General features: G+C 47.0%; 1 protein-coding gene and 1 pseudogene across 6 annotated transcripts in view; one reads left to right on the forward strand and one right to left on the reverse strand.

Moving 5' to 3' along the window:
• Positions 1-11,270: 11,270 nt before the first annotated feature.
• Positions 11,271-19,759, forward strand: part of COG2 (component of oligomeric golgi complex 2) — a 46,130-nt gene continuing 37,641 nt past the window's right edge. Inside the window, exon 1 of one of the 6 annotated variants that reach the window (XM_027047035.2) lies at positions 11,271-11,675. In XM_027047035.2, coding sequence (XP_026902836.1) covers positions 11,604-11,675 — 72 coding nt within the window. In that variant the 5' untranslated portion in view covers positions 11,271-11,603. The remainder of the gene's footprint in view (positions 11,676-19,759) is intronic. The other 5 variants (XM_027047034.2, XM_027047031.2, XM_027047030.2 and 2 more) reach the window with 5 other exon arrangements.
• On the reverse strand, positions 13,868-19,060 carry LOC106983748 (rRNA-processing protein FCF1 homolog; annotated as a pseudogene).

Genomic DNA, 19,759 nt, shown 5'->3' on the forward strand with positions numbered 1-19,759 from the left:
GAAGTGTAGAGGATAGATTGGTGTGGGGAGGGAAGGAAGAAAGGAGTATGGCTGGAGATGGGAAGACAGCTTGGAAGACTAGTTCTGGCAGGGTGTGGGAAGTGCTGGAAGCAGAAGGGAAGAAGGGGCAGTGGAAAGATTAAACACACACAGGGTGGGAAGATTAATGCGATTTCGTGAAATCCGAAATTGTTAGGCTTTTAACACACTTACTTCGGGATCTAATATTTAAATTTTTTTAAATTATCTCTGGTGGCGATGACATCATAATCTTTTCCGTGATTAAGAACTCTGAAATCTTGGGGTGCCTGGGTGGCTCAGTCGGTTGAGTGTCTGACTTTGGCTCAGGTCACGATCTCGCGGTTCGTGAGTTCGAGCCCCGCGTCGGGCTCTGTGCTGACAGCTCGGAGCCTGGAGCTGCTTCGGATTCTGTGTGTGCGTGCGTGCGTGTGTGTGTGTGTGTGTGTGTGCGTGTCTGTATCTCTCTGCCCCTCCCTATTCGTGCTCTGCCTCTCTCTCTGTCAAAAATAAACAACAAAACAGTAAAAAAAAAAAAAAAGAACTCTGAAATCTTGATCTGCCCTGGTCTGTAGACTGTCAACTGGGGCTTGAGTGAAATGGAAAGTGACTGAAGGGTTTTACCCTGGTGAGTGGAAGGTGGTGATGGGATTATTTTTGAATTTTTTTTTAAGTTTATTTATTTATTTTGAGAGAGAGAAAGAAAGAGAGAGAGAGAGAAAAAGAGAGACACAGGGCTCGATCCCAGGAACCATGAGGTCATGACCTGAGCCGAAATCAAGAGTCACATGCTCAACTGACTGAGTCACCCAGGTGCCCTCCTTTTGCATTTTTCATGGTTTTCTTTTTTTAATTTATTTTTGAGACAGAGGGAGACAGAGCATGAATGGGGGAGGGTCAGAGAGAGAGGGAGACAAAGAATCTGAAACAGGCTCCAGGCTCCAAGCTCTGAGCTGTCAGCACAGAGCCCGACGCAGGGCTCAAACTCACAGACTGCGAGATCATGAAACTCACAGACTGCGAGATCATGACCTGAGCCGAAGCCGGATGCTTAACTGACTGAGCCACCCAGGCGCCCCTCCTTTTGCATTTTTAAAAGTTCACTTTGGCTGCTGTGTAGAGAACAGATGAGGCCTGCTTGGGATTCTGTGTGTTTCCCTGTCTCTCTGCCCCTGCTCGTGCTCTGTCTCTCTCTCTCAAAAATAAATAAACACTGGGGCGCCTGGGTGGCGCAGTCGGTTAAGCGTCCGACTTCAGCCAGGTCACGATCTCGCAGTCCGTGAGTTCAAGCCCCGCGTCAGGCTCTGGGCTGATGGCTCAGAGCCTGGAGCCTGTTTCCGATTCTGTGTCTCCCTCTCTCTCTGCCCCTCCCCCGTTCATGCTCTGTCTCTCTCTGTCCCAAAAATAAATAAACGTTGAAAAAAAAAATAAATAAACACTAAAAAAAAAAAGAGAGAGAGAGAGAAGAATAGTTAACAATAGAAAAAATAAATTTGCTGCCCCCATGGAGCTTCCATTTTAGCGGCTGAGTCAGAAAATAAGCAAATAAACACACACACATGTGAGATGTTGACAAGGACTAGGAAGAAAAGTAAAGCTGGGTAAGGGGACACGGAGGCTGGGGGCTTAAGGGAGCAGATTCGTATTTATTTTTTATTGGTATTTTATAGAGGAGTGTGTCAGAGAAGACTCTGGTTTGAGCAAAGACCTGGAGGAAATTGAGGAACGAGCAATTGTGCTGTCTGGACAAGAACATTCCAGACAAAGCAAACAGTAGGCCCAAGGTAGGAGCACATCCGGTGCGCTTAAAGAATGGAACAGAGACCAATAATTCTGGACAAAGAAAAAGAGCAAGAGGGCAAGTGGTAAGAGGCACGTAAGGGAGGCAGTGGGGTCGTGTTCAGTCTCAAAGGCCCTGAGAAGGATTTGTCTTTAACTTTGTGCCAGATGAGAAGCTGTTGGATGGCTTTGAAGAGGCTTGACTTGACTTAGATTATAAAAGAATTATGCAGGCTACTGTGTGCACAATAGACTTGCGGGGCGGGGAGCGAGGGTGGAGGCAGGGAAACCAGTCAGGAGGTTATTCGCATTAACATAGGTGGAGGTTTCATGACCTCTGTACTGTTGACATTTTGGGCCACATAGATTTTTTTGTCGTGGGGGCTATTCTGTGCACCGCAGGATGTTTATTTAGCATGACTCCTGGCCTCTGACCACTAGATGCCAGCAGCACCCTTTCCCCCAGTTGCGACAACTAATACGGTCTCCAAGATTGTCAAAGTCCCCTCGGTGGACAAAACCCTCCTGGTCGAGGACCACCGATCTAGGGTGAGTAGAGTGGTGGAGGGACCAGAGTGGTAGAGTGAGAATGGGGAGAAATGGTGAGATTCTGGGTGTATTTTGAAGGGCAAACTCGCAGGATTTGTAGATAAATTAGGTGCAGAGTGTATGGAGAAGGTAAGAATTGGGATGATTCTACGATTCTTTGGCCCGAGGCACTGGAACAGCGAAGGTGCCATTTGCTAAGATGGGAAAGACTACAGGGGAGGCAGGTTTGATGGGAAACAGGGGTGGTTGGCTTTGGAAATATTACATTTGAGATGGCGGTTGAACCCAAACAGGAATGCCAAGCAGGCAGCTGAGTACATGCGTTCAGAGTCCAAGGATGAGGCCCAGGCTGGAGACACAAATACGAGCGTCATTAGGATAGAGGTGATATCTCAGGACGTGAGAAGGAGTGGGCTTATCTACACAATGAGTACGGACAGAGGTGTGTTCAACAGCCCCGTGGTGTCTGTCCCCTTGTGTTATGTCCTTTGAGTGTGGACGGGACCTAGGACTTGCTCTTAACCTAGTAGAACTTGGCAAGGCAAGAGGTTATCACTCTTATGATTACATCACATTAAATCAGACTCTGGTTTCGCACGACAGTAGGAGGATCTCCTGCTGGCCTTGAAGGAGCAAAGAGCCATGTTTCAAGCCACTATGGCAGGGAACTGCAGGTGGCCCCTGGGAGCTGAGGATAATGTCTGCTTCACAGCCGGAATCTCCTCCCCACCCCCCACCAAACCGTACAGATGCGAGGAAGTGAGTTCTGCCAACAGCCTGAGTGAGTTTGGAAGCGGATTCTTCCCCAGGTGAGCCCGTCGGTGAGAACAGACTGGTTGACACCCTCACTTCTGCTTTGAGTGAGAGCTTGAGTAGAGGGCCCCATAAGGCTGTGCCTGGACTCCTGGTGACAAATGATGAGATAATAAACTGGGTTGTTTAAAGCTACTCAATTTGCTGTTATTCGCTATGAAGCAACCATTAAAAACAAGGCAACAGGCCCAAAATGGCGTCGCTCATGCTAAGCCCATGTCACCAAACTGAGACTTAATTACAGCATGGGCTCCCCCTCTCAAACGAGTCAATCAGGAGCCACCAGATCATCTGCATGATAGACCCCTGCCATCCCCTGAAGGAAAGTCACCTGGCTGTAACCAACCTGTTTTTGTTTTTGTTTTTGCCTGGTGTTGCTTCTATGCTCTTCCTGCCCTGTGCCGAACAAACCTTTCATTTTATACAGCTCCTCAGAGCTCCTTTCGATCTGTTAGATGGGATGCTTCCCACTTCATGAATCATTAAAGAAAGCCAGTAAGTTCTCTAAAATTTACTCAATTGAATTTTGGTTTTTAACGCAACAGGAAACTCAGACCGAAGGTCTGGGTCCTGGAGCCCACCGACGTTTAAAGGTCAGGAAGTTCAGGAGAACCCAGCCAAGTCGACCGAAAGCAGCCATCAGTGACAAGGGTGGAAAACGAAGGAAGAGTCAGAACCTAGATGAATAAAGTGTAACATTCCAAGCAAAGTGAAAGGACTTCTGTGTCATTTAGGACGGACGGGTTGAGTCACTTGAGATCTGGGAATTAATCATCGGATTCGGCAAGGTGGTAGTTCCTAACGGTCTTGTGATGCACCTGTACAGGTGTAGTCGCGGGACCAGAGCCTGTCTGCAGTATCTGAAGTGCAAAAAAAATTTCAGGTTTTGGATTCAAATGGGAGCTGTGGATATGAAGAGCAGTGATCAAGTCTGACTTCGCTTTTGGGGGTAAAATCAGCAGGTTTTGTTGATGGATGAGATAGGAGATAAGGGAAAGGAAAGAGTCATCTCGGGGGCTGAGGCTTTAGCCACTAGGTAGATGGGGATGCCATTTACTAATATGAGGAGACTGGGAGATGAGCTGGTTGAGGAGGAAGCAGGTTAGAAATCATGTTGAGGGACGCCTGGGTGGCTCAGTCGGTTAAGCTTCCGACTTTGGCTCAGGTCATGATCTCGAGGTCCGTGAATTTGAGCCCCGCATTGGGCTCTGTGCTGACATTTTGGAGCCTGGAGCCTGCTTCGGATTCTGTGTCTCCTTCTCTCTCTGACCCATCCCCGCTCACGCTCTCTGTGTCTCTGTCTCTCAAAAATAAATTAAAATGTTAAAAAATTAAAAAAAAGAAATCGTGTTGAAAATATGACTCTCATGGGGCACCTAGGTGGCTCAGTAGGTTGAGTATCTGACTCCTCAATTTGGCTCAGGTCATGATCCTGTGGATTGCGGGATCGAACACTGAGTCAGGCTTTGTGTTGTTAGCATGGAGCCTGCTTGGGATTCTCTCTCTCCCTCTGTCCCTCTGCCCCTCCCCCCGCACATGCTTGCTCTCTTTCCTTCTGTCTCTCAAAATAAATAAATAAACTTAAAACAATACGACTTATGTTACATATTCATATGGAGAAATGCTGTAGGCAGTTGGACATGTGAGTCTGGGCTCCAAGGGCAGGTCAGGATTGGAGACACTAACTTCAGAGCCTCAGTCTGTACAAAGTACTGAAATCAATAATGCCAGATGGAATCATCTAGAGCAGTGATTCTCAAACGGGGGTTGGGAGGCTGGGGGTTTTGCTCCCAGGGCAGATTGAACAACAGCTGGGGACACTTTTGGTGTTTCGAACATTGTTTTTAATGTTTTATTTATTTATTTATCTATCTATTTATTTATTTATGAGAGAGAGAGAGAGAGAGAGAGAGAGCACAGGTGTGGGAAGGGGCAGAGAGCAAGGGAGGCACAGAATCTGAAGCAGGCTCCAGGCTCCGAGCTGTCAGCCCAGAGCCTGATGCAGCGGGGCTCGAACTCACGAGTCGTGAGATCATGACCTGAGCCGGAGTCAGATGCTTAACCAGCTGAAACACCCAGGCGCCCCATGCCTCAAACATTTTTAAGCTGGCGTCTGAAATTTGTAATTAGAGACTTTGCATCACAAGCTCGTGTATAGTTTATTAACTAGACATGGACAATATTTAAAAAAATAACATAGGAAAGGATTGACTTCACTGGAATAACATTTTCCTGATACCATGTCATTTTTTGAAAAGAAGAACAAGCTAGTTTTCTATTATTTTATTTACCAAACCACACTGGAACGGAAAGAAATCATTACAATGCTTACTTGTGTTTTTTTTTCCTACTGTGTCCCTAAAGGATATATATATAGTTTAATTTAAATATAAAGGCATCCGTGTCACGAACCCGAACTGACTGTCCTTCTGATTTCGCAGCATGTCAACATCAGCCCAAATACCTTCTCTCCAATGCTAACCTTCAACCTTAGTAAGGAGAGGAAGCACTAAATGCAGAGCCCCAAGATTACTCACTGAAGGGCATTACTTAAAACAAAGGCGGTGTTTCAACTTTGGTATCAGCCCAACTCATATACTCTAATAAGATTTGGGAGGTGTATGTTGCTGTCCCAGGGTGTGAGGGGAGTATCATGATATCAGACCCATTCTTGGACATAGAATTATATTACAGAGGATATATGGAGTATGGATCTGGAAATGGACTCCCTTAAAATGATCTGGGCACAAAGCATTTTTTTAAGTTTATTTATTTTGAAAGAGAGAGCGCACGCACGCGTGCGCAGGGGAGGGGCAGAGAGAGAGAGAGAGAGAGTCCCAAGCAGGTTCCACGCTATTAGCTCCGACATGGGGCTTGAATTCATTAACCATGAGATCACAACCTGAGCTGAAACCAAGAGTTGGACGCTTAACTGACTGAGCCACCCAGGTGCCCCTTTTCAAGGATTCTTTAGAGAGTTTTCAAGTATCTTTGAGGACACGGTACCCTAATTCGGCACCCACAGGTATAGACAAATATTTTACAAGTTATACTGTGAATGAAGTGGGGAAAGAAATAAAGAGGTTGCTGTAGGAAGATGTAAGGTCAAAGGAAGTCCGTTTTGTTTTGTTTTGTTTTGTTTTGAAGACAGAAGGTCAATTGTATGCTAACGGCAACAATCCATTGGAAAGGAGACCTTGATGTCCCTGGCAATGCCGAGAAAAAATCCCAAGCAGAAGAAAGGGCACCCAGCTGGGTAGGTTAGAGCTGGGGCACGTCCTCCCCTTTAATAGTCTCTCACTGCTCTTCTCGATAACCCTGAGCTATCTTCAGCTAACATTGTCTTTGTTTCTTGTGCATTTCTCCAATTGCAATGTAAATTCCATAGTGATGGGGACTTTTCTGTAGTGTTCCCCACAGATTTGCAAACACTCAGGGCAGTGTGGAGCGCATAGCAGGTACTTACTAAATATTTGTGGAATAAATGCTTAGAAATGAACAAAAATGGATACAAATGCAGGTATAGGTTTGATTTGATGGTGACAAGAGGAATTCCTCCATAATTCGTTTTTATTTCTTTGAAGTGTGACGGTAGGCATGAGCTTAGAGGGAGGAGACATTGTTCAGAAGAGGTGGGGGGGGGTTGTTGAGGCAAGTCTTGAAGATGGTCATCCATTAGAGGGGTAGCAAACCCACTGGAGAGACAAGGGAGTTTGTAGTCAGTGTTGAATACCCATCGCAGGTTTGTGGTCAAGTGTTTCAAAGTACAACAGGTTGGCTCAGTTGTATGATTGATTCCTGGCTTTCTGGTACATGCAGTTGGCATTGGCGGAGGCCATTTGTAAAGAAACAAAATGAAGGAGAAGCAAGCCTTTCCGAAAAGATGATGTATCATCGTTTGGATGATCTTTGCAACATGCCAAGTTTTGAGGCACCGGTGGGATATGAAAGTGAAACAGTATAAGGAGGTGATCAGTTACATGGGTCTGGTGGGGAGGAAAGAAGCCGATGGTGGTTAAGCAATTAGAGAGGTATTAGCTCGTGAACGGGAGCTGAAACCAAGGGCACAGTTGATCTCACTACAGGAGAGGGGAGCTGGGAAGAGAAAGGTTAACCGAACCCTGAGGAACACTGATGGGAAAGAGTCCTATACATTTGTCATGCATGCCAGTGTCTACACAGATTCTTCGAACGCCTCAGGGCCACTGCCTGGTCTTGAACTTCATCCATTATTTCCCTCAGGCATAGGACTGGGGCACAGAAGGTGATTCTAAAATTCACTCTGATTTGATTTCTCTGCACTCTCCTTTACCAGAATCCTACCATAGTTTATTAATTGAAATGCTGCTTGTATATAATTTCCTTTTTTTTAACTACATATTTCTTTTTTTTTAAATTTTTTTAATGTTTACTTATTTTTGAGAGACAGACAGAACACGAGCAGGGGAGGGGCAGAGAGAGAGGGAGACACAGAATCTGAAGCAGGCTCCACGCTCCAGCTGTCAACACAGAGCCCGACGTAGGGCTTGAACCCATGAACCGTGAGATCATGACGTGAGCCAAAGTCAGACACTTAACCGACTGAGCCACCCAGACGCCCCATTAATTTTCTCAAAAAGATAAAATAATAACCTTTATGCAAATATAAGATGAACCCTTGTAAGGATTTTACTTAATTCATTAATTAACAAGGGAACCACTAAGATGTTACCACCACAATTATGTACGATTTACAGAGTTGCAAAATAGCTCAAACACAAGAAAGGCACAGAATATCCCACAGAATCAGATAGCCCAGAAGGATACGTGAGACAACACCTAACTTCCCTCTGAAAACACTACAATCTTTCAGGTTCATTTCATAGTCTTTCATGATTTTCCCCATAATGCTTTTAAAAAGTTATCGCTATCATTTCTATTCTTTGAACAAGACAGATAAAATGTTAGTCTGTTATAAAATACACATGGGAGAATATTCCGGTACTGTCATACCCCATTTGGGTACTCACTGATTGGGGGGAAGAGGCAGAATTTGTGGGATCCCTTAGGATTAATCTGTTTTCTAGTTGGAATGGGAAATATTTAAGAATCAAACCAAATGACCTCAAATCCACTCTGGAACGAAAGAGGGTATAATTCAAATACAGAAGATGTTGAAATGGTCTTCTTGGCTCATTGTGAGATTTTCAAGTTGAATGGAGCCCTCCGCCACGATGTCTGTCCTCCACACCCCGCCTCACGCTTGCTTTCCTGGGAATTTGGGGCTGCCAGACTATACATTCAGTTCCAGTTCAAAATGGAAACCCTCCTCCGGGCACCTGGGTGGCTCAGTCAGTTAAGCATCCGACTTCAGCTCAGGTCACAATCTCACGGTTGGTGAGTTCGAGTCTGGCGTCAGGCTCTGGGCCGACGGCTCGGAGCCCGGAGCCTGCTTCGGATTCTGTGTCTCCCTCTCTCTGCTCCAACCCTTTCTCTCTCTCTCTCTCTCTCTCTCTCTGTCAAAAAAAAAAAAAACATTAACTTTTTAAAAAAAAAAATGGAAGCCCTCCTCTCCTGCAGTAGTGAACAAAGACAACTCTGGTTGTCATTGGAGGATTTGGCTGCTTCAGTCCAACAGTTCAGGAAAGGATCAGAAGGGGCAGATGGATGATATTGGAGAAAACGCTCGTGTGAGTTCCCGGAGCACAATATTTCTCTTTGCGATTTTTGAGTGTTCCGCAGCAAAGCTGCCAAAAATATGAAAAGTATAAATAGAGAAGAGTGGGAAGGAGAAATGGGGACCTGTCACATTGGCAGAGAAAATAGGGAACTGAGAATTTTCCAGAGATGCAAATTCACAGGGGGTTAACGTTTACTTAGAAATGAACTCGCAGGCACAAGCTTTAGAATGAGATTAAGGCAAGAAACACAAATTAGGGAATAGATTTAAAAAAAATGTCAATTTCAAGCCTCTCTCGTGAGGAAAGTACAGATCGGAGAAGAGAGGAGAAACTAGGATAGACTGACTGCCGGTCATGTGTTTACTGATTAGGCTATGTACCTATTTTTTTTTTAATGTTTATTTATTTTAGAGAGAGAGAGAGAGACAGATTGTAAGTGGGGGAAGGGGCAGAGAGAGAGGGAGACACAGAATCGGAAGCAGGCCCCAGGCTCTGAGCTGTCAGCACAGAGCCCAATACAGGGCTCGAACTCACAAGCTGTGAGATCATGACCTGAGCCGAAGTGAGACGCTCTCCATCAGCATCTGGGGTCTTTCCTGCAGCTCCTGGCTTTGATAGGATGCATCATTACCACAGCCTATGATTCCAAGCCCACTCTGTGGGGTCTTGGCTGTTCCCCATTGACTCTTGGGAGGAGAGCAGGTAGAGGGGTCTTTATTCTTCTTTGCCACCTAACCCCTTCAGCATCCCCGACATTAGCACCCCAGGCAGCACACGTTCAGGTTCATTTCTTTACCAAAGACCTGGCAATACTTTCGGAAGGAAATTATAATGGAGATAAGGAGCGATTCAACTCCTGGCTCAGCTAGAGTTCCTCAGCTTTCTCTGAACTATAAACCAAGGTATTTGGGAGCCAGGAATGATGTGGTGCCTGGGATTTGCTTTAAAATATATTCCAGGAACGCCTGGGTGGCTCAGTCGGTTAAGCGTCTGACTCCTGATCTCAGCTCACCTCACGACTTTGCGGTTCATGAGTTCAAGCCCCACATGGGGCTCTGCACTGACAGTGCCGAATCTACTTGAGATTCTGTCTCCCTCTCTCTCTGCCCCTCCCCTGCTTGCTCTCTCTCTCAAAATAAGTAAATAAACTTAAAATATGTATTTTAGACACTCCCCCCTCCCCTTGTTCTTGGACAGGCTTGGGAAGGCTTGTGCTCTCCACCCTTTTTTTTGCATGTTTGCAAAATTTCATAATAAGAGTAAATGAACGAAAACCAAATGATGAGGTTTTCATTCCCTATAGCCACAGAAACATAATAGGGCCACAGAGTGCGCTCCTCATAATTGCTCCTCTGGCACTTTATTCTGATTTTCTGGACTGACTCCAGCTCTCATCCTCTGTCACATTCTCTGAGTATTGGCTGGAAATACTTCCTTCACGAAGCCTTGCCAGGCCCGATGGGAGGGAATAGGTTGTTGCAGATTCTATACCCACATGTTTAAAATGTGGTCGGTTTCTTGTCTGGAGTGACTTGAACACAAGACTGTCTTTGTAAGGCATTGTCTTCCACTGTTCCACCCCCTTTTTAGGACTATTAAGGGTTAATGGCATCTCCAACAGCAGCCGAGGCCTGGTTTCTTAAAGCAAGGCTGCAGGAAGCAAAGACTTGCAGGGTGAAGAGTGTGAAGCCTGATTTGTGGTTTGAGTTGTCACACATTCAAGGAGAAAAAAAAGAAAAATGAATCATCATTTGACCATGGCATTCACACGAAAGGGCGGGGAGCAGCAGTGGGAGAAAGAACAAAGGAAGAAGAAAGAAAACCTCAAATAAATGTTGGGGATGGATGGCGGCGAGGAGGAGAGAGAAAGTCTCAGAAACTGCGGGGAGGTGCGGCGATTGCACCAATACTGGCCACAAACACACACATTTGCCAATTCCTGGCTTAGATTAGAAAAAAAATACGCATGCACTACTTGTCGGCTGTGTTTTGTCAGCAGGTAGCGACAAAATCTCGAGGTTTTAAGAACCCTGAGGACCCAAAGTTGTTCTACGAAGCTGCCCACCCTGGACCTGAGCCCGAAGTGGAGCAGGTTGCTGCCCAGAGGACCTAAGGCTGTGTGCCCAGCTGCCCACCTTCCTCCCGGCAGTTCCCAGGATCGGAGCCCACGGGAGGAGAAGCTACGCTCGCCTGCGGGTGCCGGGGCTAAGGGCGGTGGCCCAGTCTCCCACCGAGGCCTCAGCGCCCAGGCGGCAGCGGCGGCGGCGCACGGGGACCGGAGGAGTGACATGGCGATGTGCCCAACTCTGGGAGACCGGCCTCAGAACCAAGGGGCCAGCATCCGCCCACGGCTATGCTCTCCGCGGAACAATCTCAGGGAGAAGACACGGGCTGCGAGCCGATTTTCCAGTGAAAAGGGTGGGGTGGGGAGGGAGCGCCCCTGACCCTTCCTGCCGGTCCCCTCCCGGGCTCACCCCGCCTGGCCCGGAGCTGGGCTACCCGGAGGAAGCGTGCGCGGGGCCGCAGTGCCGCCCTCCGACGCAAGGGGGCGGCACGACGCGCCGAAACAGCGGCGGCGGTCCGCGCGCCGCTCTTGGCGGCCGCAGGCGGAGGCGGACCCGCGGCGTCCTCGCTCATTGGCCACGGCGCGGGCGCTGCCATGTTGGCGGAAGCGGTGCCTCTGTGCCGTGGAAACTGGCCGTGGCTGCGGCCGCAGCGTCCGAGCGCGCAGCCTCCTGCTTCTCCTCGCTCGAGTCTCGGCGCCGAGAGGCGGCGGCCGGCGGGATGGAGAAAAGTAGGATGAACCTGCCCAAGGGGCCGGACACGCTCTGCTTCGACAAGGACGAGTTTATGAAGGTGCGCGCCGGGGGCTCCGCTCCCTGGAGCCGGGCCGTGGGTGGTCTGCCCTGCTTTGCCCTCCGGGGCCTCTCCTCGGGCCTCTCCTGCGCGCTTCCCGGGCCGCGCCCGCCGCGGACGGGCCCTCGGCGGGGACCTCGCTGCGCTTCGCAGTGAGTCTCTTGGCCTCGGGTTTGGTAGGTGCAGCCTGGAGACAGCACTTCTGTGAAATCGCGCATACGGAGTGAAAAGGCCTGAAAGTTTTGAGCTAAACGTAAACGCCCCTGTTAGGACCCGACTCTGTTACCGCGCGGGGTGCGGTCAGATTGCCGGCCCTCTTGCCTGACAGCAGCTTGTTGCCAGTGCCTTGCCCCTAGAAGCTCGGTGAGCGTGTCTTGAAAACGTCTCTAAACGTACGTGCTCACCCAGGGATAGGGTCGGGTAAAAAAGGCCCTTAATCTAAAGTTTTTGCCTGACATTCGTCTACAGCTCCTGGAATGAGAGATAAAAAGACTGTACTGTCCTTACTTCTGTTTCAGGGCTACAGAGCGGGCCATTGTCCTTTTCTAAAGTTGCCCCATTTCTCTTCCTAAGGTGAACTTGAAACTTGTCTGCGGATAATTGTAGGACATAAACGTACTGATTAGAGATCTAAACTGAGAACGTTTTACTGACGATAAAGGTTCATCAAAGCACAGCCTTGAAAGTGTCCAAGATTTGAATCAGAGCCAGGAGGAACTTTGCATACCCAGTTTGTGTATCTCTCTGGGTCTGTACTTAAACTATCAAAAAAAAATATGTGTACTTTTTAAGGATTGGGATTTTTGACACCACTTAGTAGCTGGCTTCGGTGTTAAAAAGTTAAAAGTTTTGGTTCTGTAGGCACCTAAAATTTTGAAAGAGTGAGTTTAAGTGTCTTATTTTTTGGTGGTTTCAAGTCCCAATATATTTTTTTTTTCTTTCCTTTTCAAGGCTAACCAGCTTTTGATATTTGCATTCAGATCATATCTCCCAAACTCTGGCCTTAAAAAGCATTTCTATCTGGATCCTCTGTATTGTGGCCATTGTTGTTTTTAATATGTAGGGCTGTCTAGACTGAGGAAGAAGCTACTCTTGTTCTTGTACAGTGGTGTTTCTAAACCACTGTAATAAAAGGTGTAACTCGAATGGAATGTCTAAACTTTAATGTTTATTTATTTTTAAGAGAGAGAGAGAAGGAGATAGAGCATGAACAGAGGAGGGACAGAGAGTGAGGGAGACACGGAATCTGAAGCAGGCTCCAGACCCTGAACTGTCAGCACAGAGTCTGATGCGGGGCTTGAACCCATGAACCATGAGATCATGACCTGAGCCAAAGTCAGACGCTTAACCGACTGAGCCAGCCAGGTGCCCCTCGAATGGAACGTCTAAAAGAGAGTACAAAGTGAATTCACTGATCTGGAAGCCCTTTGCTAACTAAGGATACATGATGACGAGACATCACAGGAGCATTTTCTCAGACTTCCCTAGCCTCGCCATGTTTCTCACTGTGAGCTGACAAAATGCTTTTGGTCAAAGCAGGTTCAGAAAATAGAACTCTCAGAATAGAAGTCCTAAAGTAGCGCTTCGAGGTAGGGAGAGAGCACACTGGCCAAGTGGCTGGAATCCCAGCGGCTCCGTGTTCTCTCACGGCTCTAAAACTTCCAAACATGCCACACAATCTGTAGGGCTAATTAACCTGACCACTTCGTTGGTAGAAGGAAAATACACGGAACAGCTGCTCTGTGTATTTTGCTATTGATTTTCTGGGTGCGACCTGGAGATAAAGGTTACCTGCAGCGTGGGTTTCCTTCAGAGGGACGTTTTAGAAGTTACAGTTCCGTGGCAGAAAGGATGGGTGGAGAGCTTGCCGTCGGGGTTCTGTTTCTACACGTTTTGTAACCGGAGAGGTTTTGTGCCCGAGGGAGAGGGAGAGAAAATCATATTTTCACTGGGAGAGCGGAGGTAACTTGCAATCCGGTCAGTTGACTAGAAATGGGCCCTCAGTCGGTCACACGCGAGGTGGACCTCCTTGGGCAGTGGTAGCAGTTGCTCACCGGTCCGCAGACACTCACTGATCACCTGCTGGGTGCCAGCCAGCAATTTGGACGTGGTGGTACAAAGCCAGGGAACACACATTGGCATTGGCTCTTGAGCATGGTGGTAGGACGAACGTGTGTGCCCAGAATCCACCCTTAGTCCGGAGAGGCCAGGGCCTGGAAGAGTGGCCAGGAATGAGACCAGCAAGGAGGCCAGGTGCATGGGGTGGGCCTGCAAGTTGTACCTTGAAGGCTGCAGCCAGGGGTCTAAGTGGAGACAGTACTCGTCGTCAGGTTTAAAGCGGGAAGTTACATGGTGCCGCCTGTTGCATTGGAGCTGAGTGGCGGCAGGAGACTACTTACAAAGTTATTTCAGTGGTTTTTATGAGACCTAACGAGAAACACAGAGGAGGGGAAAGGTTTGTGAAAGACATGGGTGATCAACACACAGGAGCGGCAGGTCCAAAAGGGCCACTTGGGGCCGACGGGGTGGCAACATCATTCTTTGTGACCTTAAAAATACCAAGATCCTTAGGCCCGACAGCCAACTCATAGACGAATAGGACGTAAGGTGTTGGCAGTAGGGAGAGAAAGTGGCAATGCCGACCAAGGTAAGTCAGACCCGTTTGCGTGGGTGTGCTGTTGACGTCATGGCCGTCCCCTTCCATCCCGATGTATGACTTCATCTCCAGTTTGACAGAAAAAATAGCGGCCATCAAATGGGAACTCCTCCGTCTTGCTGATAACAAGCCCATCCTTGTGTTTGTCCCCTTCCCCTCCTTCCCTGGTCTGTGGAGGGGCTCTCCTCCCTCCTCCAGGTAGCTTTTCACCCACGCCTGGAGCCCGTGCCCTCTTGCTTCCTCAGCACCCTGTTCGCATCCTCTCCTGCACTCCTTCCTGTTGGTTTGCACCCATGCTCCTCTTTTAGCTTCTTCCACTTGGCCCTCCCGCCTCGAGGGGTCGCCCTGACACTGGAGCACATCACAGCCGGTGCTCAGGGGTCATCTTTACTTTGTCACTTGTCACTCTTAAGGCACCCTCATCCCACTAAAGAGTTCTTAACAAGTTAACCGGATGTAAGTCAATCCCGCTGGCCTTTTTTCTGTCTCCTTACTTGCCCTCCCGGCAGACCAAATGCTCTGCATTGCTTTCTGGCTTTCTTCCTCTCTCTCTGGTCCGTCTCCTGTCTCCTGTAGCTGATGAATGGCTGGTTATGGGCTCAGTCACGTGTCCTCTCCTTGCCCCAGGTGGCCCTTCATGCAGCTTTAGTGACCAGCTGTAGGCAGGGGAGGCAGATGCCTCTTTCTGGCCCAGATGTCCCCTGAGCTCCAAACCTAGGTACTGCATTTGTTGTCTCTTCTTGGATGTCTCTGTGGTCCCTCAAACTTACCATGTTCGAAACTGAATTGGTGAGCACCTCCTCCCCTGAAAGCCAGCTTTCTTGTCCTATTGCCCGTCTCAGAACATGCTCCACCATGCATCGAGTTGTAAGTCAGCAAACCGGAAGTCCCCTCCTCCCTCTGTCGCCTTTCCAAAATCCAGTCTGTTACCAAGTCCCGTGGATTTCGCTTCCTGAATACCTCTTGAATCCGTCTACTCTCCATCTTTTCGCGTACCTTCACGGTGCTGTCTGGCCATCACACCATCAACGCCTCTTACCCGGTCTCCTTGCACCCGTCCTCGGTCTCCTTGCACCCGTCCTCGCCTGTTTCTAGTCCCTCGTCTACACTACAGGCAGAGCGCTCTTTTCGAAACACGTATCTGGTCTCGTGTAACAGGTGGCTGGTTAGTCCACAGGCTCATGAGGAAACATTTCCGAAACATTTGAACCTATTTCAAAGAGGCTCATTCCCCTGCGGGATAGTTTTGATTGGCAGGCAGTGTAGTGCGTTTCTATGCTGAGCCAGTCTGCTTCTTCTGAACCGTATCAGTTCCTTTCCTGCACCCCCAGCGCATGGTGGCTTTGTAGGCACCCTGGGTAGGCACACAATACCTTTTTAATGAGAAGCCCATCAGGAACCCTCTTTATGGTGACTGTAAGCATCTACAAGAGAATACAGATCTGGGGGGTGAGTCATTGAGGCTCCTCCCTTATTGTAATTGGGTGAATTGGGGATATTGAAGCAGGAAGTGTGTCAAGGGCGTTCCTGTTCTCAAGGAGCGAGCGTGTATTCTAATGGGGAAATAGAAAAGGGAAAAATGACCAGCTGCTCCGATCTTGTATTTTGCTGGTTGAGTGGCTGTGACCTGGAGACGTGGGTCCCACTTTCAGCCCTGCTGTCCATTGGCCGGTGACTTGGGACCGATCACTTGCCTCTGGGCTTCGGTTTCTGCAGTATCTGCATAATCTCTGCAGCCTCTTCCAGCCCTTGACATTTCATGCTTCTGTGAAAGAAGGACGGTAGTCACTTTTTCTGGTTCGAAGACAAGGAAACTGAGGCCTTGGGGTGTCATGACTTCCCCTAAAGTCACACAGTTATTTGGGGGCACATCACGGGCCTTATCTCCTGACCCCCATGCTTCAGTCTTGGGAAATAATACTGTATAACATGTTCCTTTCCAGAGGCCACAGGTGGGAACTTTGGGAAGTGGGATAATCGGAATATTGAGAACAGCCCAGAAGATGGCACAGAGTCTGAATGCCTGCATTCCACCAGTACGGAAGAGATCGAGGGCTGCCTCCTATTTTAGAAGAAATTCTGACAAGGCTGGTGATCTGGACTCTTGGCCTGTAGCTTAGGTACAGTAGATGAGACGAGAGGGAAAAAGGTGGCCTGTTCGACGTGGACTTCGTTGACGGCACCTAGAAACTGACAGAGCAACTGACAGAGAAGGAAAAGAGGAAAGTGGCGAAACGCAGACAGTCTGAAAGCGGGTCCGCGGCCGATGCCCAGTGGCCTCCACCCGGGCAGTGCCTTCATCTCACAGGAGCTGAGCGCTCTACCTTGTAGGTTCTTGGTTTGATGCCACGTCTCGATGAAAAGATTCCTTTCTCTTCCGCATCAGTTTGAGACATCATAATATTTTTGAGACTGACTGCCACAAAAAAATTGGGATTAGCCACATCTAGAACTTAGGTTACATTTCATTTTCATAGAAAAGTTTACTGATATGAACTACTTTGGACGATAGGTAAGTGACATTGGACAAAGTTTATTTGATTGGCACTTTTGCAAGACGAGGTTCTTGCAAAAAGAAGTGGTTTTTTGGTTGTCCTTGCTTTTGATTTTCATCTTTTTTTTTTTTATGTGAGCAGTCCTCTGATTTATAAAAAGATCCAACAAAATTTAAAATGATACAAAACGTCAGTTTCAAAATAACATCAGAAAGTGAGTATTTAACCGTACTCCGCTCATAACAGAGCAAATGGGTAAGTAGGATAATTCATGCTGTGGCATATTGCTGTACAAAATGGAAACAAAAAGTTGGTAAAGGAAGGCTCAGGAACCCTCTCTTTTAAGAAATAGAACTGAGGGGCTCCATAATCATCGGGCATCCGCTCAACACTGTACCTGTGGTTAGAAATGTACGTGATGGGCACTCCAGGGATCTTCCAGATCCTTCCTTTAAGGTCTTCCTTTAAGGGTCCACTGAGGCCACAGTGTCAAACTTGTACTGAATTACTCCCTGGACGAAGCAGTCCTCTGCATGGGTCCCTTTGTGTGTGCGTGGTCGTCGTTCACATCTTGGATCCTTGGCAGTCCTTAGAGCCACTCGTTCTGCCCGAATTCCTCAGTTTCAGCCATTACACAGTCCGTTCTACAGGGGATACACTTGGCATACACGCGTCCATCACTGATTGTACTAAGCTAAGTTTGGCTTTCGTGGAAGAGTTGGTAAAGTTGGCATCAGCCAGGATGTGGTTGCATCACAAGAATAAGCAGGAAGGGTGTTGGGGGACTTCTCCTAGAGTGCACTGAGATCTTTCTTTTCTTTCTTTTTAGGTTTTAATCCTTCTCTTCAAGCCTCTGATCTCAGAGACTGAGCATTCGCTTCACGGTCACGTACTTGCTTGCTTTTGCTTCCCCGTGTTCACGCTGCAGTCTTATTTTCCTTGCTTTTGATTTTCGAATCCACTCTTTGTAATCCTGTTATAAAATTTCTCATTTGAATAAAATGTTGCACTTCTAGCCTACCGAGTTACTGGTTATTAGTAATATTCAAAATTTGAGAGCAAGAAGATCTTTTTGTTATTTAACTAGTTTGATAGCATTTAGCATCAAATTTCTTAAAACATTTAAACAGATTAATCACAAGCTGGGACGTGGGCTCTTTTTTTTCTTTTTTTTAAAGATTTTGTTTTTAAGTAGTCTCTACACCCAACGTGGGACTCGAACTCACGCCCCTGAGACCAAGAGTCATACGCTGCACCAACTGAGCCAGCCAGGTGCTCCTTGGGCTTGGGCTTTTTTTTTTTTTTTTTTTTTTTAAAGTTCCTCAAGCAATTCTAACGTACGACCGATGTTGAGAACGTTGGAACTAGATAATTCCACTAAGTAGCTCAAGAAATTAAGTTGAAAAAGTAAACTAAAACCCAACATAGATTATGATTAGTGTTAAATTGAGGGGAAAAGGAGAGAGAAAGAGAGGAAGTCAGCTGGAACAGAGCATAATTAGGTGCTCAAATACTTGTTAGATGGGTGAATAAATTTACAGAATATAGATTTCCTTTGCTTTCTCATAAGTATGTCAAACGGGTGTGTGTATATATATATACATATATGGAACGAAGGAGTTAGATATAAAATTGATTAAAATAATGTTGGAACAACAGCAACAAAATGTTAGAACAGATGTTGCTTAGAATTTAAGTGTTACTATTTCATGATACTTTTAAGATGATCTGTCTATAGATGGTGGAAAGAACTCATTAGCGTATGTTTTTAAACTTCTCAAGCTTGAATAGCTTAGTAACCAAATAAAGTTGTGTTTGGGAGACACAAGTCCTAGGCTATGTCATGTGCCCGTCACCCTGCCACAGTGAGAGATTAGAGGACAGGGATGCGAGGGAAGAGCTCCAGGGACCTTCTTGCATACATGCTGTTCCCTCGGGCAGGAACACTGTTCCCACACTTTCCCCAGGCCAGCTCTGTCCTGTCATTTGGATCTCAACTCAGATGTCTTTGTTCTGTGTCTTTCCTGGTCATGCAAGTTCAGGTACCTCCCTGTCTCATCACTCACCTTCACAGTGTCCCATTTTCTTTGTAACTTTGATCACTATTCATTAGTACCACATTTATTTGTTTACATGTTTGTTTTCTCATTTCTGCATTAGAATATATGTTCCTTAAGAGCGGAGACCTTCTCATGGCTGTGTCCCCAGGTTTTAGAGCAGAGCTCGAGTTGCATGGTCAATATTTAAGTAATATTTGGGGGATATACAAGGACTTTTATTCGTCTCTGTTGTCCTCTGGTCTTCAAGAAGGTTGGAAACACACACTTGGGCTCACACTAATTTCTTAGGTCTTTTGAGCTGTATTTTATGTAATGTGTGGGTTAGCATTTATTTTGTATTTGTGTCTCGATGAAATGGAATCTGTTTCAGGGCAGAGATCATAAATTTTGTGTGCCTTGTTCGTACCTCCCATAATTTGTAGATGCAGAATGGTAGTGCCTGGGGCGGGGGTGGGGGGTGGGGGGGGTCTCTGGTTCTGTTGTGGATGTGGTAGGTAGTGACTTTACATTTCCATGTATTTGGGGGAATGTTCTACTGCTTGGCAGCTTAGAGCATTTTGATCTTTCCACAGTCTTGCACAGTTATCACCGTGTTAAGGATACTGATATTTGGGTCTTTGGTAAGTTTTAAATGCTTAATTCCCTGGTTATTTTGTATTCGTCTTTGTTTGCCATCCCGGAATGCAAAGGCATTAAAGTAGCTCAACTTTTAAACTCTGTTTGGTTTTAAATTTGAGTGATGTCACCGCTACTGTAGTGGTTAATGGTTCTTAAATTGTCTGCAACTGGTCTGTTTTGCTGATTTAATATCCTGTGTTCTAGCACCTCGTGTGATTTCACAACTTCCGGCCTTTTGGGGCATTTGTACTTTAC

This window comes from Acinonyx jubatus, chromosome D2 (genome assembly GCF_027475565.1).
Source record: "Acinonyx jubatus isolate Ajub_Pintada_27869175 chromosome D2, VMU_Ajub_asm_v1.0, whole genome shotgun sequence".
Lineage (NCBI taxonomy): Eukaryota > Metazoa > Chordata > Mammalia > Carnivora > Felidae > Acinonyx > Acinonyx jubatus.